The sequence below is a fragment of the Sapajus apella genome, unplaced genomic scaffold (genome assembly GCF_009761245.1).
Source record: "Sapajus apella isolate SASKATOON/1434 unplaced genomic scaffold, GSC_monkey_1.0 scaffold16, whole genome shotgun sequence".
NCBI classification, from domain to species: Eukaryota; Metazoa; Chordata; class Mammalia; order Primates; family Cebidae; genus Sapajus; species Sapajus apella.
The window spans coordinates 12,495,869-12,513,646 of NW_022436956.1; the positions used below are offsets into that span (position 1 = coordinate 12,495,869).

The following is a 17,778-nucleotide window of genomic DNA, read 5'->3' on the forward strand; positions in this document are numbered from 1 at the left end:
CAGGGTTGGCTGTGGAAGCTGTTAGTTCAATTTCAGACATTGTTCTCAGGGACATGAGATCATTAGTAATCTCTCAAATAAAAGAGAACACAAAGACCTCTCTGGGACCCACTGACCAATGTCACTCAGGTTCATGACGGCCTGAGCTGTAATTTAGGGCAGAGTGGGTTTGGATGGGGTGAACTCTAAGAGATCAGCACAGCTTCTCACATATTCACATACGTCCACTTTTTTTTTTTTTTGAGATGGAGTCTCACTCTGTTGCCCAGGCTGGCGTGCAGTGGCACCATCTCCACTCACTGCAACCTCTGCCTCCAGGTTTAAGTGATTCTCCTGCCTCAGCCTCCCGAGTAGCTGGGACTACAGGCATGTGCCACCACACTGAGCTAATTTTTTTTTTTAACTTTTAGTAGAGATGGAGTTTCACCACGTTGGTCAGGCAGATCTCGAACTCCTGACCTCAAATGATCCACCCACCTTGGCCTCCCAAAGTGTTGGGATTACAGGCGTGAGCCACCACACTTGACCATACACCTACTTTTAAGAAAGAGATCTGATAAAACAGCAACTCCAAGTACCATAAAATAAAAAATAATGGAGAAATCTGAGAACTGTGCTTTGTCAGGCAAATAATCTTTTAGTGCTCAGTTTATTTATGCATATTTTGCTTTACTTATTGTTAAAGGATTAAAACAGAGACTTTGGAAACCCAAACTGTGTATTTTGATCTTCAGAAGCATTTCTGAAAAAGCAAATGTTTGGGGAACGTGAGACAGATTTGACCTCTAATTTTGTGTCATCCAATGCTGGCGGTTCATGGGCTGGACTGAGGCGGAGGCGGGGTGAAAGAGAGAGGAACGGATTGCTGGGTGGGGTTATTAAGGAAGAAAATATTCTTTCCCATCTGTGGATTTGTGGTTTGTCTGTTCGTGGCTCACTAGGGTAGGGGACCTTTATTTTCTCCTTCCAGGCAGAGACTTGATGAAATCATCTCTCTCTGCTTCTCCTTTATGGCGATAATAACAATGTAAGCCACCAAGCAGCTGGTGCTCAGGGCTGCTGCCTCTCAGCCATGTTGCCACATGGCAGAAACAAGAGGGAGGAAAACAAACCAGCATGCAGGCCCTGGCTACATGCCCGAGTGTACCAGGGAAGCGCTGGCTTTGAGCTGCTCCGACTAAGAAAGAAAGATGTCTTTTGTTTCTATTTTCTCTACTGCGACAAAGCTGGCCACTGAACACGGGACCAATATGGAATGGGGGCAAAATAGTAATGAGGGATGGGTGGAAAGTTATTACCCAAAGGAAGACTGGCAGAGGGGAGGGGGAAAAGTACCCTTTTTCGGTCTAGCAGTTGCCTGTTCCCTTAGACACGGTCTTTGTCGTCCAGGCATGCACAGGCTGTGTCTGAGGACTTGCTCAGGGTCACTTAGCAAATGAAGGATACAGATAGGGCTCCAGCCTCTTGAAGGCCCTTTCCCTGTTGGTCTGGCTGGCAGAGTGGTAATCTGTCCAGCTGCTTTGGGGAGTCAGACCGCCCTGGGTCATGACCCAGGACAAGGTGGCCGGAAACCATAAAGCAGTGAAGACGCAGCACTGGGATGATGCCACCCTTCAGCCAGAAGAGACGGACCCCAAGCAGCCGCAGTTTAGTCTCTGATCAAGGACTCAAGCAGACAACACAGCAAATGGGGCAGGCGGGGGGGAAGCAGAGCAATCCATTTCACATTTTTCCCGTGCCTCAAGTCAGCTCCTTTCCTGGAAGTCTGGAACCCACAGGGTCTTCTTCCCATGGACTCCATTTGCTGCTGCCCTGTGTATCCAGGGTCAAGTGTGCCTTAGCAACGTTTTTCAAAGGGCATAAAGGTCTTTGTGTCTGCTTACCCATGAAATATCCAGGTGCTGCACTCATCAGCCTTGGTAATGTAATTCTCAGGCAGGAGCCCAGAGCAGCCGGTGGTTAAGGATGTACCGTAGATCCAACCCTCACTGGTGCTGCTCTGCTCCATTGGAGACATGAATATGAAGTCCCCGGGGGCCAGCTCCAGCTCGTCGTCATTTTGTGGGGTGTAGGGGTAGATCACCTGTAATGTCTGAAAAAGGAAGAGAGGGTGAGTGAGCCCCACACGGCACCATTCTCCTGAGTGCCTCAAGGCCAGGACTGTATGTTACGCATTAATACTGCACGCCTCCAGAGGGCGATGTGCTCAGGAGTCCTTGGGGTCTGCAGGCCATGAGTAGATGTGAATTCCTATCAGAGGGCACTTGTCTCTTCAGGGTATTGCGGTGTATATGACTGGTGCTAGAAATGGTTCCACACTTTTCTTCAGGCATGTCTAGATTTCCCATCAGGGTTCAAGTATTGTTTTAGGAAACTGAGCTGAAATCCTGGAGGCTCTCTGGTCAACTGCTGTATAAATGGACGTAGACCCAGTTTCCCTTGCTTCATCTGCAATTCACCATGATAGACACTTGAAACCCAGCTCATGGAAAGCCAGTCTTCCATACGGGGGTTACAGGTGGACCAGGTGGAATGTCTCTCCTTCAGGAAGGCTTGGGGAATGAAGTACTCCCCTTTCTATGTAACTTAGCTCTTTATTTATTTACTTGTTATTATTATTTTTTGAGATGGAGTTTCACTCTTGTTGCCCAGGCTAGAGTGCAATGGCGTGATCTTGGCTTGGTTCACTGCGGCCTCTCCTCCTGGGTTCAAGTGAATTCTCCCTCCTCAGCCTCATGAGTAGCTGTGATTACAGGTGACCACCACCATGCCTGGCTAATTTTTGTATTTCAGTAGAGACGAGGTTTTACCATATTGGCCAGGCGGGTCTCAAACTCCTGACCTCAGGTGATCTACCCGTCTCAGCTTCCCAAAGTGCTGGCATTACAGGTGTGAGCCACCTTGCCCAGCCAATTTAGCTCTTTAAACCAGACATGGTCCCTGCCTTCAAGGAGCTTTCTTTAAACCTACTGTTTTAACAAAGACCCTGAAAGAAAAATGTCTAGACATCAGTGTCTACATCAGCATGTAGCCAGCTTTCATCAGATGGGAACAAATGCCCCCAGGCTAACCACAGGCCATGCCCGTTGGCTATTTATTCTTTATTTCTTTTTGCCCTCCTTTCCTGGTAGGTATAAACATCACAGGTACAGGCATGACGGTAGTGTAAAAAACATTTATTTTATCATTTTTTGCTACTAATAGCAGGAGACTTCAATTGTAAGGAAAATATTTCCTATGTTATTTGTTTCACAAGGGACACAAAGACAGAGAAAGCTTTAACAGCTTTCACTGTTTTCTAGAGTCTCAAAGCCATTAGTTGGAGGCCAAGTATTCTGGTCTCCACTTGCATATTTCTAACTTTAGCTTGCTTTCTCATCTGTAAAATAACACTTCAGACCATAAAAGTTGAATGAGACAATCTAAGAAAACACCTAGGACAGAGCCTTGTACACCGAAGGGGCATAATTATTTCTACTGAACCAGGGCACCTGATCTCCCAGGTCACGCCCTTCCTTCAGCCGACCCTGATCCCTGGACCTGGTGCTGGGTAGGCCTGCGAACTAATAGGCTTGCTGATGTCAAAGTGACACACCAGAACATGTTATAAAGGGAGAATTTCCTCCTGGAAATCCCTAAAGAAAGGAGCCAGTAAAGGGGTGATTCTTTTCAGAGGATGAGAGTGATCGTGCACAGAACTCATTTGTACTGCTGCATTTCTGATTTTCCTTTTATGTAGGGCGGCTGTTTGTTTCCCTAATTCTGACTCCAGCATCTTTCAGTTCTGGATCTTCCTGCTTTCTGATTGCCTCCTTACCCTCCTGTCCCTCTGCCTCATACACACTCAAAACACCCCTCCAAACAAGCCAGGAAGGTTTTCTGTGGGATTGTTAAATCAGCTTAAAGGGAAAAAAAATTCACGTGAAACCTCATAAACCGCAAAGCTAAATGTGTGACTTCCCATGAAAAAGACCATTCTTTTTTTCTGGGACAAGGTGGAGAAAGGCACCGAGTCATAGGGAAACAAGACTAAACTCGTGTTCCTTAAATGTTCAAGCACAGCGTGGTCTTGGCTAATAATGCCTTTGGCCCAGTAGTGTCTTTCCCTTGAGAAACTGAACGCGATTTCAGATAAGTCCTCATTTGTCCTACCACATAGGGGAGGTGGGTATTCATTCTATCTCTAGGTTATCCCCAGGGAAACTGAGGCACAGCAAAGGTTAGAGACAATATGTCCTAAGCATAGGGAAGTTGGACAATAAGTAGCTCTGATTTACTGAATGAGCAATAAAAGAATTAAGGCATTGTAGCAAATCAAAAATTGTAACTGAGACCCATGTCCCAATGTCCTTTCTCACTCACCAAAAGCAGATACAAAACCTTAGCCTAAGCTTCAGAGATGTGAGAACATATGCCTAATTTATGCTACATTCTACTTATTCTTTTATTTTATGTTTGGCACCTACTTGTAAGAACTCTTCTTTTTTTCTTTTTTTGGGACAGAGTCTTGCTCTGTGGCCCAGGCTGGAGTGCAGTGGCATGATCCTGACTTACCACAACCTTCGCATCCCAGACTCAAGTGATTCTCCTGCCTCAGCCTCCCGAGTAGCTGAGACTACAGGCGTGTACCCCCACGCCTGGCTAACTTTTGTCTTTTTAGTAGAGATGAGGTTTCACTGTGTTGGCTAGGCTGGTTTCGAACTCCTGACCTCAGGTGATCCACCTGCCCTGGCCTCCCAAAGTGTTGGGACAGGCATGAGCCACTGCGCCTGGCCTGTACTTGTAAGAACTCTTGAGTCCACCTTGGGTATGTCTTTCTTCCCTTTCCACATTGAGATGGAACTCAGTTTGCTGAATGACAGGCGGCCGCAGCCCTGTGTGATTACAGGAGCTGAACTGACTTTGGAGCCCTTTTTATTCTCATGCACAATAATAGCTGAAGCAGTGTTTTGTTGCTGTTGCGCCCACCTGGTGCTGGGTATCACATTAGAGCCTTTCCACATAGCTTCTTATTTAATCTTCGTAACCATCTAGCAAAACACTGTCACCATTTTACAGATGAGAAAACTAAGGACTGGAGATTTATACAAGTAGCCAAAGTGAATTTAACCCTTCCAAAATGATGGAGCCAGGATTCCAAGCCAAGTGTGCTAGACTCCAAAATTGATGCTTTTTGTATCACCCTGTCCTTCCTCTGGATTTCTATTGGTTGGTATATGAAACTGGCATGGCCCAATGTAATCACTCACGTGGGAAAAGCCTATGTGAAATACAAATGGGCATGTGCATGTCTAAATCGAGTGAGAGTCTACACAGCAGAGGGATGAGGCCTTGGAGTTTTCCTAAGCATCACGGTGCCTTGTCGGAGTGTCCTTGCCTAAACCACTCTCCTTCTCTGGACATCTGTTCCCTCACTGGAAAATCAATCAAAACTGCCTCCTGGGGACAGGTCGAAGGCAGGCAAGAAGAGGGTTACCTGTGCGGACTCCCCTGAGGTCTTTCGGCTCAGGTAGAACTGAAAGACCTCAGGGGAGAAGTCTAGTCCAAAGGGGCCGAGGAGAGCTTTATCAGAACGAATGGTAATAAATGAACTTTTACAAATAAGAGATAAAAGAGGCCAAGCTATTTTTAGAAAATAATTCATGTGGGCGCTTGCTGCCTTTTTCCTTCCATGCCAATTGAGCCAAATGTGGGTCACGCAGAAAAGCAATTACCCTTTGAGTTAACTGGAGGGCAGTGTTGATTAGAGGATATTCCTTGTAAAATTCCACTGCCACCTTCCTTCTCTTAGAAAGGTGACTTCTCAGAGCCATCTGCATGCAACCCTTTACTTTTTAATTTAATTTAATTTTATTCTGCCCTCAGAAGGAGTCCAGCCAGCCACACCTCCCTTGTCATCTTCAGGGCTCGCTCTAAGGGACTCTAGGAGATGTCAGAATTCTTAAGTGAGATCAGGCCCAGTCTGCTCAAGGCATCTTACAGAAACCTGCATCAAATGACTCAAAAGGAGGACATCATGTTCCCATCAGCAGACTCAGACAAGGCTGCATGCCCGTGACACTCACAGGGCACCATGCCTAGCCCTGAACTTCTGACTCACGGGTTGGCTCTTCTCTACCGCTTCTAAAAGAATAAGCTTGCCTGGCCTCAGCCCTGGGGTTCTAACTGTTTTTCATTTTTTTATTTTTTCTTTTGTTCTTAACTTAGAAAACCACCAGATCTTTTTTTTTAAAAAAGTAAGTCCAGAGGAGATGTTAAAAGGCTATATAAACTCACAAAAATATCAGTTCTTTGGCTGTTGATAAATTGGGTAACGAATAGGAGAATTGCTGAATAAATGTAAAGTTGGAAGGTTGGAAGGCACATTTTTAACAAATGATGAGGTCTTTCGTGGGTGTGTAGGGATACAGTCTTGCTATGCTGCCTAGACTGCTATGGGACTCTGGGTCTCAAGCAATACTCCTGCTTCAGCCTCCCAAAGTGCTGGGATTATAGGTGGCAGCCGCCATGCCTGGCTATGATGTAGTTTTTTTTTTTTTTTTTTTTTTTTTCTTTTTTATGGTTTCTTTTTTTTTTTTTTTTTTTTTTTTTTTTTTCTGACAGGTTGCCTTTCTTTATTGGTCAAAATACATGGACTCTGGCTTCATCTCTGGCCCTAAGTTACTATCTAGCTTTTGGGCCAACCAGTTAATGTCTTTGTGTCTCAGCTTCTCTTTCAGGACAGAAAAAGACAACATTGGCTGGGCGTGGTGACTCATGTCTGTCATCCCAGCACTTTGGGAGGCCGAGACGAGCAGATAACTTGAGGTCGGGAGTTTGAGACCAGCTTGGCCAACATGGTGAAACCCAGTGTCTACTAAAAATACAAAAATTAGCCAGGCATGGTGGTGGGAGCCTATAATCCCAGCTACTCAGGAGGCTGAGGCAGGAGAATCTCTTGAACCCAGGAGGCAGAGGTTGTGGTAAGCTGAGATTATGTCACTGCACTTTAGCCTGGGTGAAAGAGGGAAAGTCCATCTCAAGAAAAAAAAGAAAGAAAATAAAAATAAAGCAGATCAGTGGTGAGTGGCATACCTGGGCACATCTCAAATTAAACACAGGCTGAGTATTCTGTGCCTAGGAGCTAGTAGATCTCAAATCCACTGCAGCACACTAAATCTTAACACTCAAGGAACCCACAGCCCAAACAAGTCTTGTTTTAGGAGCTCGAACTCTTCCTTCCCTGTGCTTAAAACTCTTAAAACTTAAAATTCTCTACTGGTGGGCGCCTGTAATCCTGGCTACTTGGGAGGCTGAGGTGGAAGAATCGCTTGAACCCAGGAGGCAGAGGTTGCAGTGAGCTGAGACTGTGCCACTGCACTCCTGCCTGGACAACAAGAGTGAAACTTTGTCTTTAAAAAAAAAGAAAAAGAAAAAAAAAAGACAGTATTATGCTTCCAAGATGTTACATACTTGTCTGGAAGGCAATGTTGATTCCCTCAAAAGAAGGATGTTAGTCTTTCTCCTTGTGATGGAACTCAGTTGTCCCACTCAGGCTTCCCACTGGGATGTGCACAAACTCCCACAGTAGGTGGCCTGAGTTTTCTTTTCATATGTGTCTGTCCTCAAAGCTCTTTGAGGACAGGACATTTTAAAATTCCAGTATGCTCCAAGGTACTTTGCATGATACAGATACACAGCAAATATCTGTTGATTATGTCTTTGCAAGTTTTTTTTTTTTTTTTTTTTAAACGTGTTCTTCAACTCACTTAAGGTTAGACTGGTATCTTTCATTAACAACATAAATTTATATAATATTCAAAATTTTCCAATATATTATTTATTTATTCTCTCCCATTTCATCCCTGTAGTCCCAGGTACTTGTTATTTTGAGATGGAATCTCGCTCTGTAGCCCAGGCTGGAGTGCAGTAGCACACCTGTGTCACTGCAGTGGTGCAGTCACGGCAACCCCTGCCTCCCAGGTCCCAGATCAAGGAATTCTCCTACCTCAGCCTCCCAAGTACCTGGGACTACAGGCACGAGCCACCATGCCCGGCTAATTTTTGTATTTTTTTAGTAGAGACAGGGTTTCACCACATTAGCCAGTCTGGACTTGAACTCCTGACCTCGTGATCCACCCACCTCGGCCTCCCAAAGTGCTGGGATTACAGGCGTGAGCCACCTCGCCCAGCCCCATTTCAATTCTTCTTTGCTGCAGTAAGATTGGCAGGGCAGACAGGACTATGGGGATGTTACCCAGATGAACCACTTGTGACCCAGAGAGGAAGGAGGCATTCTGGAAGCTGCCCAGTGAGGCGGGCAGAGGCTGGGCCAACAGACTGCCTTGTTAGGCGCTCGCTCCATTTTCCCCCTATAGGTACCCATCTCTCTGCAGCAGTGAGCTGCTGATTCTGATCGCATCCCTGCACCTGGTAGCATCTGGAACCACAGTGAGACATTACCTCATGGTTAGCAAATCGGATATCCCGAGAAAATATGGTAGCCACCCAGTCACACCCTAGCTTGACGTCAATGTTCTGGGCCAGTTTCTCTAGGGTGGGTAGGTGGCTGGCCTGGAAGTGGTAAGCCAAGGTCACATGCAGCTGCTTCTTATGAGGTTCCACATGCACTTCTGGAAAAAGGAAGAAAAAATCAGGAGTCAGAAGGTGGTGATCATAGCAATGGTGAAGACTTAAGAAGGGGATAGAAAGGTGCCCTGAGAAATTCTGCTTCCCACGTAACAAAGAAGACAAAAGATGTTTCTCTCCTTCACAGCAGTAGAGTAAGGGGGTAAGGGGATGGCAAGAGATTCCAAATCAAGACACTATTCAAGAGATAAAGAGCCACCGCACAGCTTTCCTCTGGGAGCTACGGGTTGGCTGCGGGCAGCTCTTTTAGTTAAGTCCTTCTCACAACCATTCCACTTGATCACCACCAGCCCCACCATTCAGATGAGGGCACCGTGACCTACGGCGATGAAATAATTTGTGTGGAAATACAGAGCATGTTTCATAACTGCATGACTCCCAAGGATGCACTGCCTTCATTTCTGAATCAGGTCTCTTAACTTCTGGGTGAGATTGATGGATAAATGAGGGGAAAAGATGGGTGTTTTCAAAGTTTAATGCCAGGTTTCTCTCAACAGCATTTTGGCTTGAATAATTATTTTTTGTGGGGGGCTGTCTTGTGCATTACAGGGTGTTTAATGGCATCCCTGGCCTCTACCCACAAGATGCCAGTAGTTTTGACAACTGAAAATGACCTCAGAAACTGCCAAATGTACCCTGGGAGGCAAAATCACCCTTAGTTGAGAAATACTGGTTTAAAGTATAGAGAATGTTATTCTAAGATACCCCAAGAGACAAAACAAGACAACCCTACCTACATGAGAGAATGGCTTTTATTTCTCCTTTATCCCCCTTTTTTTTTTTTTTTTTTTTTTTTGAGACAGGGTCTTGCTCTGTTGCCCAGGCTACAGTGCAGTGGCATGATCATGGCTCGCTGCAGTCTCAACCTCCTGGGCTCAAGTGATGCTCCCACCTCAGCTTCCTGAGTAGCTGGAAGGACAGGTGTGAACCACCATGCCGTGTCTCTTTTGTATTTTCTTTCTTTCTTCCTTTCTTTTTTGAGACAGAGTCTCACTCTGTCGTCCAGGCTGGAGTACACTGGTGCAATCTCGGCTCACTGCAACCTCCGCCTACTGGGTTCAAGTGATTCTTCTGTCTCAGCCTCCTGAGTAGCTGGGATTACAGGCATGTGCCACCACGCCTGGCTATTTTTTTTTATTATTTGTAGTAGAGACAGGATTTCACCATATTGGCCAGGCTGGTCTGGAACTCCTGATCTTGTGATCCGCCTGCCTCAGCCTTCCAAAGTGCTGGGATTACAGGCGTGAGCCACGGTGCCTGGCTGCCTCTTTTGTATTTCCAATGAGGGAGAATCATCTACTGTACAGGCTAGAATAATGAAGAAATTGCAACTAGAAGACATTAGGGAATTTGAGAATTTAAGGGGCTCGGTCAGGTCACACAGAGAAGTAGTGGTCCAAGATAGAACTAGAATTTGGGCATTTGGGCATTTTGGTTTTAAGTACTTTTTTAAAATACTGCATTGCCTTCTTTGGTGTAAGTCCCGTGAGACAAGGTTCTTGGCTCTTGCTCACATTGTATCCTTACTCAGCGTATCATGCAAGTTTGCAGTACTTGTTAAATGAATAAATGCACACGAATGAATCTCCTTTGACCACTTCGAATGGAGGACGACACTAAATCTACTTGATGATATCCAGGCCTGCTAACAGCTGGAGAACACCAAGGTATAAGTTCCAGGGCAAAGACACAGTGGCCGGCTTTCCACGCCAGGTAACGAGGAGCTGGACCAGCTAAGCTGTACATGGTCACCCAGTTCTCCAGCTCCCCACCAGGGGGCCACACAAGGGCAGAGAAACGAAGCCCGCCAAGTTCATGACAGCAGGATCTTGGAGTCCTGCATCCCACTGGGAAGGCTGGGGCTTCGGCTGCTTCTCACTCGGTATGCACTCTAAGAATCTGCTGCGGCCCTAGCTGAGACTTGCTTTTCTCATTTGCAAAGGATTTGGGTTGTGTGGCTTTGACATTAGTTTTGGTTCTTGTGGGGATTTAGTGGTTCTGACAATAACTGCTGTGGGATGAGAAAAAGCCATTTCCTTGAGATTGAGGGCTAAGAACAGGAAATAATTTGCCTCTCTGTTATGCTCTTTCTCTGAAATATTAAGCTCCTATGAAATGTCAGGCTTCACTGAAGTCAGGACCCAGAGACTAGTCCTGTCGCCAGGGGAAAGGAAGAGCTGGGACTGGGGGTTGGGGAGTGTAAAGAGGCCCCCTCCCCAAGTACAGAGGTGTCGTACGGTCCTTGTTCCTTCTGAGAGCACTGTGCTCCTGCAGTGATGCTGAGCCACGATCAGACGCACAGGTCCAAGCCCTGAGTGGGGCTTTTCTGGTAAAGAGGAATATGGAACAAAGGGCCTGAGCTGGTGATGAAAATAGCAGCAGGGAACAATGGCAGGTGAGGTATAGGCCAAAGGCCAAGAGACTAAGGAGCAAACTGTGTGGCTCTGCTCAGGTCTTCCTCTTCTCTGGCACTCCATAAACTAAGGGGTAGGGGGCCAGGTGCGGTAGCTCACACCTGTAATCCCGGCACTTTGGGAGGCCAAGGCAGACAGATCACAAGGTCAGGAGATCAAGACCATCCTGGCTAACACGGTGAAACCCCGTCGCTACTAAAAATACAAAAAATTAGCCGAGCATGGTGGCATGCGCCTGTAGTCCCAGCTACTGGAGAGGCTGAGGCAAGAGAATCGAACCCAGGAGACCAAGGTTGCAGTGAGCCAAGATGGCACCATTGCATTCCAGCTTGGGCAAGAAGGGTGAAACTCCATCTCAAAAAAAAAAAAAAAAAAAAAATTAGGGGTAGAGAAGTTCTAGGTCTCTTCCAGCTTTGCACTCAGCACTTGGCTTCCATTGCGCACCCTGGACCGTCCATTCCGGTCAGGGCAGCCTCCCCACTGTCCTCTGCTCACACCCTCTCATGCCTGCCTGTGCTCCTGCCACCCGTCCGCCTGCAGGCCTTTCCTACGTTGTCCTGATCAACATCTTCCCAGGGCGAGTTTCTTTCCTTCCGTGAAGGGGGAGCCACCCGTTTTCTTTTTTCAGAGCTGATGTTACACAGGGCCTGGCCAGGAGAAACCGCCTCTTATTCTCTTCTCTGTGGCACTCCTCATGTAGAAGGAATCCTCATAGTAGGCGACCAGTACCTGGTGATTGTGATTGCATTCTGGAGCGAGTCGACAAAGCCTGTCCCCCTACCAGATCGTGTCTGTTTCCCTGCTGTCATTAAGCTAAGTGAGCTTGTCCACACCTGTAGTCAGACAGGAAAGCTTTGCACACTTGTTCCTCGTCACCTCCGGTGTATCTCCTGCCTCGATCATGCCTTTAAGCTAATTCCTTTGGCAGAAAATCTCAGCTGGCCTAAACTAAGAGCTCCCATGAGAAGAGCAGGAGACATTTGGACAGGATTACATTTTTTAACAGACTATATGGAGGCTTAGGATCCTGTCTAATGGTTTTCAGCAAGTTTGAAGGGTATTGGCTCAGTGGATTTTATTGTGATGCAATATAGAAGTGCTTCCAGTCTCCTCTAACCCACTGAGAAAAGATTGGACTCTCGTGGGGTGAACAGTGAGACCCAGATAAACATCTATGTGGGCGGGAGCTTGGGAGGGAGAAAGGATGGTTCTTTAATTCTGAATTAGGAGGAGATGGTATGCTACAAAGGAATATGTTTCTAGTTCAGTGTGGAAGTCATTTGTGAAACTTCAACCTGGGTGTTAGGGAATAAGCCTTAGACAGTCTGTCTCTCCAAAGATTAGCAGAAGGGAAGTGAACATTTTACAAGGGAGGAAAAAGGTGTGGGGTTGCAGGAAAAGGCTCTGGTTTTTGTCACACGTGCCCATTCCTGCAGGGCCTTCCACCTCCTAACCCCATCCTGCTCCTCCACCACCATTTCCTATCCTTTTTCCTTTCCAACTCTTTGATTGACAGGGCCCAGGGCTGGGCTGGCAGCTGTTGGCTCACCGGTTTTGGATGCAGCCTCTGCAGCAAAGTCAGCAGCAAACTTCTTGAGGACCTCCGCACTGTCTTCCTTTACAAAGAGGCCGATGAAGTTGGAGGACGTATAGAGCTCCAGGGGCAGCGGGGCCGAGAACTTACATTTCCAGCGACTGACAGTGGTCTGCAGGGCTTCCCCCAGGGCATCCACCTTGCTGTCCTCGCACTGGCAGGGAAAACAGGCAGTCTTCACTCAGAGACAAGGGGAGATGGAGGTCTGCTGCTACTTAACGTTGGTATCCTCTCCCCAGAGACTAGAGGAGGCTGATAATGCAATTACTTAACCATCACCCCTGTCTGTGGCGGGAGAGAGGAACTGCAGTCTCCCAATTATTCAGACACAGATTACCCAACTGGTGGATGAACATGGGGAACGCATGACCTCTTCCCTCCTTTCCTTGCTCTGAAGTGGCCCCTGTGAACACAGCCAAAATGCCGTAGGACTGGTCGAGCAGAAAGCAAGAGAGGGGAGCAAGATTGGGGAGATGTTATTCAAAGGACGCAAAACTTCAGTTAGAGAGGAGAAATAAGTTCAAAAGGCCTATTGTACAGAATAGTGACTATAGCTAATCATAATTAGCTTGATTTAGGCACTCCACATCCTTACATATATTCAACCATCATGGTATACACCATAAAGGTATACGATTTTTATCAATTAGAAAATAATCAGGCTGGGCACGTTGGCTCATGCCTGTAATCCAGCACTTTGGGAGGCCGAAGTGAGTGGATGACTTGAAGTCTGGAGTTCGAGGCCAGCCTGGCCAACATGGTGAAACCCCATCTGTACTAAAAATACAAAAATTAGCTCAATGTGGTGGATGCCTATAATCCCAGCCACTCGGGAGGCTGAGGCAGGAGAATCGCTTGAACCTGGGAGGCAGAGGTTGCAGTGAGCCGAGATCACGCCACTGGACTCCAGTTTGGGTGACAGAGTGAGACTCTGTCTCAATTAAAGAAAGAAAAACGAAAAAAAAAATCAAAGTTCTCCTTGCTTGTGAAATAAATAAATGAATGAAGGACAGTGACAGGAGAGAGCACAGCATCCCAGGAGAAGCTGCGCGTTTTCTACTGTTTTGTATCATCTGTGCCTTTTCTTTTCCTCTTAGACGATCAGAAGTTGACTCTACATCCACCCTCATGACAGTTGGGAAGAATGAGTCCCGGAGAGCTGTGACATCACCCTCCTACCTTCCTGAGAGCATTGGAAAAAAAAATACATGTCTCTCAAGCTCTGGAGCATTTTGAGAAAGATCCTGGGATGACTAAGAGGAAATGATAGTCACTTTAATTTTCAGAGTGAATGGTAAAAGAGAAGGTGTTAGGAACATATTATTACCTGAGAGAGAGAAAAAAAGAGAGAATATATCTGGGGGAAAAAAGCAAAATAGTTTTTGTAAAAATGTTTTAAAATGCTATCACTTTGTTTTATCTTGAATATATGGAGATAAATCAACTCTTCTCTATCACCACAGAGAGCTAAAGTGGACAAAATGTATTTACATGTGTGATAGAGAGGGGGATTATATTTGGTCAGTAGAGGCTGGGTGCACTGGTTCACGCCTGTAATCCCAGCACTTTGGGAGGCCGAGGCAGCCACATCACTTGAGGTCAGGAGTTCAAGACCAGCCTGGCCAACATGGTGAAACAAATACAAAAATTAGCCGAGCATGGTGGTGCATGCCTGTAATCCCAGCTACTTGGGAGGCTGAGGCAGGAGAACTGCCTGAACCTGAGAGACGGAGGTTGCAGTAAGCCGAGATCGTGCCAATGAACTCCATCCTGGGTGACAGAGCTAGACTTTCTCAAAAAAAGATTGTCAGTACATAAGCTTTTTGACATCTAGGATTATAGACTAGGTAACAATGGCAGGTAAATATCTTTGCTTTCTCTAGAAAGATATTGTAGGAAAAAAACCTATAGACAGGAAATGGCTTTCCCTGTCTGTAGACTCCCATTTTGTTCCCCGCTCTTAGCTCCTACTCTGCTTGTTCCAAGAGTGGAGCAGGGAAACAGCAAACAGGGGTGAAGCTAGATCAGTGATTCTCTTCCAGCAGCCAGACCACTGCGTCTCTCACAGAGTGTTGCAATCATGGTGCTGCCCTATCCTGGGGTGCTCCTGGGCCTCAGCAGATAAAAGTAGGAAGCATTGGGGTGAGGTGCTCATTGTGGCGCTCACTGATCCCTTGAAGGTCCCTCCAGCTCTGGGAGCCCATGACTATTCCTTCCATCTTTCTGCAAGGCTCCAGCTTTGTTCCAGGTCTAAAGGGCTGGCTGGGATCCTGGGAGCCGAGTTTCCCAGGGGTGGGGGCGCTGCTGCTCACCATAAAGAACTGGCAGAGTGTGATGTGGGGGAAGATGTTGTGTGCCTTGTTCTTTCCGCAGATCTGTTTCGACTGCTGCCAGAAGTCCGACAGCTTCTGTGCTAAGGGGCCGGTGGGACGGAGGTAGAGCACGTACTCCCGGGGCAGGGGGTCATCCAGGAAGGGGTCACCGACGTGGGAGAATAACCTGTAAGACAGAAGTGAGCCAACAAGATGTCGCTTGAGAATAATGGGAGGGAAAAAAGAACTGAGAGACAGATCCACCCTCCATGTGCTCCAAACCCTCGGCACAGCGCAGGGAAGAGTTTTCATTCATGATTTAAAAATCTACTTCTGGAAACACACTTCATAACTAACTCTCAGATGCAGCAACTCCTGTCTTCCTTCTTGTCATATTGCCTACTCATCCTACAACTCCCTAAGAAAGTCCTAAAACCACTCTCCAAGAAGCATGCTTGGATCAACTTCAAATCCTTTCCCAATCCACTAGGACCAACCCAGCCTGTCCCTCCGGTCAGCCTATAATTAAACCCAGGTCCCTCCAAAGACAAGGGAGGCTCCCAGAATGGTAACCTTGTGGGGTCCAGCCTGGGTAGGGGTACCCTGGAAGGTAAGTAGGGTACTTTTCTAAATTGATTTGCCCAATATCCATACACCTAAAGTGAATCTCCAAGTGACTAGATGGGGGCAGAACTTATGAGGGGGGCTCTATCTGGGAATTAGAATTTTCTTTAAACAGCTCCAAGGAGAAACATGCCCTGGGGCTAGAGCAGAGGAGGCAACTGACTTGATAAATGAGCTTGATACAGTCTTTTGGCTCCTGTCTCTTCTGGAAGGGTCCATTAGAGAAAGTCTGCACCTCCCCACTCATCCACATGCACTCAGTTAATCATACACTATTTTCTCAATTTGTTTATCTCATACCAACCAGTCACATGCTGCCTGAACACTTCTTCCTCCCGTGGATGCCAAGGCTTTTTGTCTGAAAGAAGAAATCAAATTTCTATTGTTAGTATTTTTAGGCTCCTCTCAGCCTTCCTCACTGCAGAGGCAAGAGCCGAGTGTGAAGGAGGCGACATCAAAGCCCGTGTTCCACTCACTCCTCTGTGGTGGGGGGTAGACACCTGCCACAGGTTTTCCCCCAAGGGTCATATCGAGGCATATGGAAGTTAGGACTTATAATTAATTTCCATGTAATTAGCATCAGATTTGCATGCAGTCTGACAGCCCAGGCAGTCTATTTTCAGCAGTTTCCACATTAGAGTTTTATTTCTGCTTCTCTAAAGGTTGCCATGTCTTGGTTTTTCCTCCTTCCTCTTCACCCACTCGTTCTTACTGACCCAGATCCCCGACAGAGCAGATTCTTGTTTTCAGCCCCTTTGGCAGAATGTATTAGAAGTGGTGCTGATGGTTTTCTTTTTTCTTTTTTTTTGGGAGACTGGGTCTCACTCTGTCACCCAGGCTGGAGTGCACTGATGTGATTATGGCTCACTGCAGCCTTGACCTCCTGCACTCAAGCAATCCTCCTGCCTACGCCTCCCAAGTAGCTGGGACTACAAATGCATGCCACCATATTTGGCTAATTTTTTAATTTTTGTAGAGACAAAGTCTCATTATGTTGCCCAGGCTGCTGCTAATTATTATGATGACATAGGGCTAAATGCTCACAAAGACAATTGGTTTGGATCAGTTCACTGCCTCCCACCACCCACCTCCAACCACTACCAGGCTGGATCCATCATCTCCGAGTATTTTACAGACATCTTTAGGGACAAGGATCACTGGGTGAAAGGGAATGGCCAGAGCAGTGCAGCTATCATTCCCACATCTGGAGAAACAACCCAGAGCATGACTAACAGTGGCTAAGTATCCGCAGCCTGGTCATAGCAGTGAGACCCAGTGTACAAGCTTACAAATGGAGCTCTTTTGAAATTATACACAGGTCTCCAAGAGCCAGATAGTTCTGGATTCGTATCCAGCTTTGCTATTCATCCATCGTTTCATTCATTCATGCATTCACGCTTACATTTATTTAGCAAACATCTACTGAATCTCAACTATTTTGCCAACACTGTGCTAGGCTCTAGGAATACAGTAATGAACAAGACTTACATGATCCCTGCCCTAAAGGAGTTTTCTGTCGAGTAGGCATGTTAATATTAATTATGCAGATAATTATTTAATTACATTGGTGTTAAGTGTAATGGAGGGAAAGCATAGGGAACATAAGAACATAGGACAGGGGGCTCTAACCTGGTCTGAGTGGCTGAGGAAGGAGCACTAAGAATGGAACATTTCAAGTGAAATCTGAGGGTGTAGACATATCTGGGTGGGGTGGATGGGGCACGTGGTGGTTGCTGAGGTGGAAAACACCTGGTAGATCTATTCTATAGTGAGATGTAAAGATTAAATGAGCCAGCGTAGAGAAGGAGCCTTGGACAGCATCTGACCTATCATGGGTGATCAATAGGTGCTCTTTCTTGTCCCTTCACACTAGGTTGATTCAGGATCCTTGGGAGGGGGAAGAGATGAGCGGGAATCTGAGTTACACTGACACTCTCTGCAAGCATCCTTTCCCCAACTGGCTGCTAAACCCACCCCCTCCTTCCTTGCCCTACCCTTCTATGGAACAATTAGATGACCGATGCTGTGGGAATCACAGGGTTGGATTGGAAGATACCTCAGAGATCCCAACTTCTTCATTTGACACAAGGCAAAACTCAGGTGGAAAGAAGTGACGAAATATGCCTTAAGCAGCCTGGCTGGGGCGATGGCTGAGCAAAGGAAAGCGTCTGTTGTTCTGCTCCACAGAGAGATGGTTTTAAGACAA

General features: G+C 46.6%; 1 protein-coding gene across 3 annotated transcripts in view; it reads right to left on the bottom strand.

Annotated features, from left to right (window-relative positions):
• The window catches only part of UBASH3B (ubiquitin associated and SH3 domain containing B), a 163,298-nt gene that overhangs the window by 21,967 nt on the left and 123,553 nt on the right, over nt 1-17,778 (bottom strand). For 2 of the 3 annotated variants that reach the window (XM_032285156.1, XM_032285157.1), the window contains exons 2-6: nt 15,873-15,930; nt 14,949-15,135; nt 12,592-12,790; nt 8,443-8,612; nt 1,884-2,092 (exon numbers count right to left, since the gene is read on the bottom strand). In XM_032285156.1, coding sequence (XP_032141047.1) covers nt 1,884-2,092; nt 8,443-8,612; nt 12,592-12,790; nt 14,949-15,135; nt 15,873-15,930 — 823 coding nt within the window. The remainder of the gene's footprint in view (nt 1-1,883; nt 2,093-8,442; nt 8,613-12,591; nt 12,791-14,948; nt 15,136-15,872; nt 15,931-17,778) is intronic. The other variant, XM_032285155.1, reaches the window with a different exon arrangement.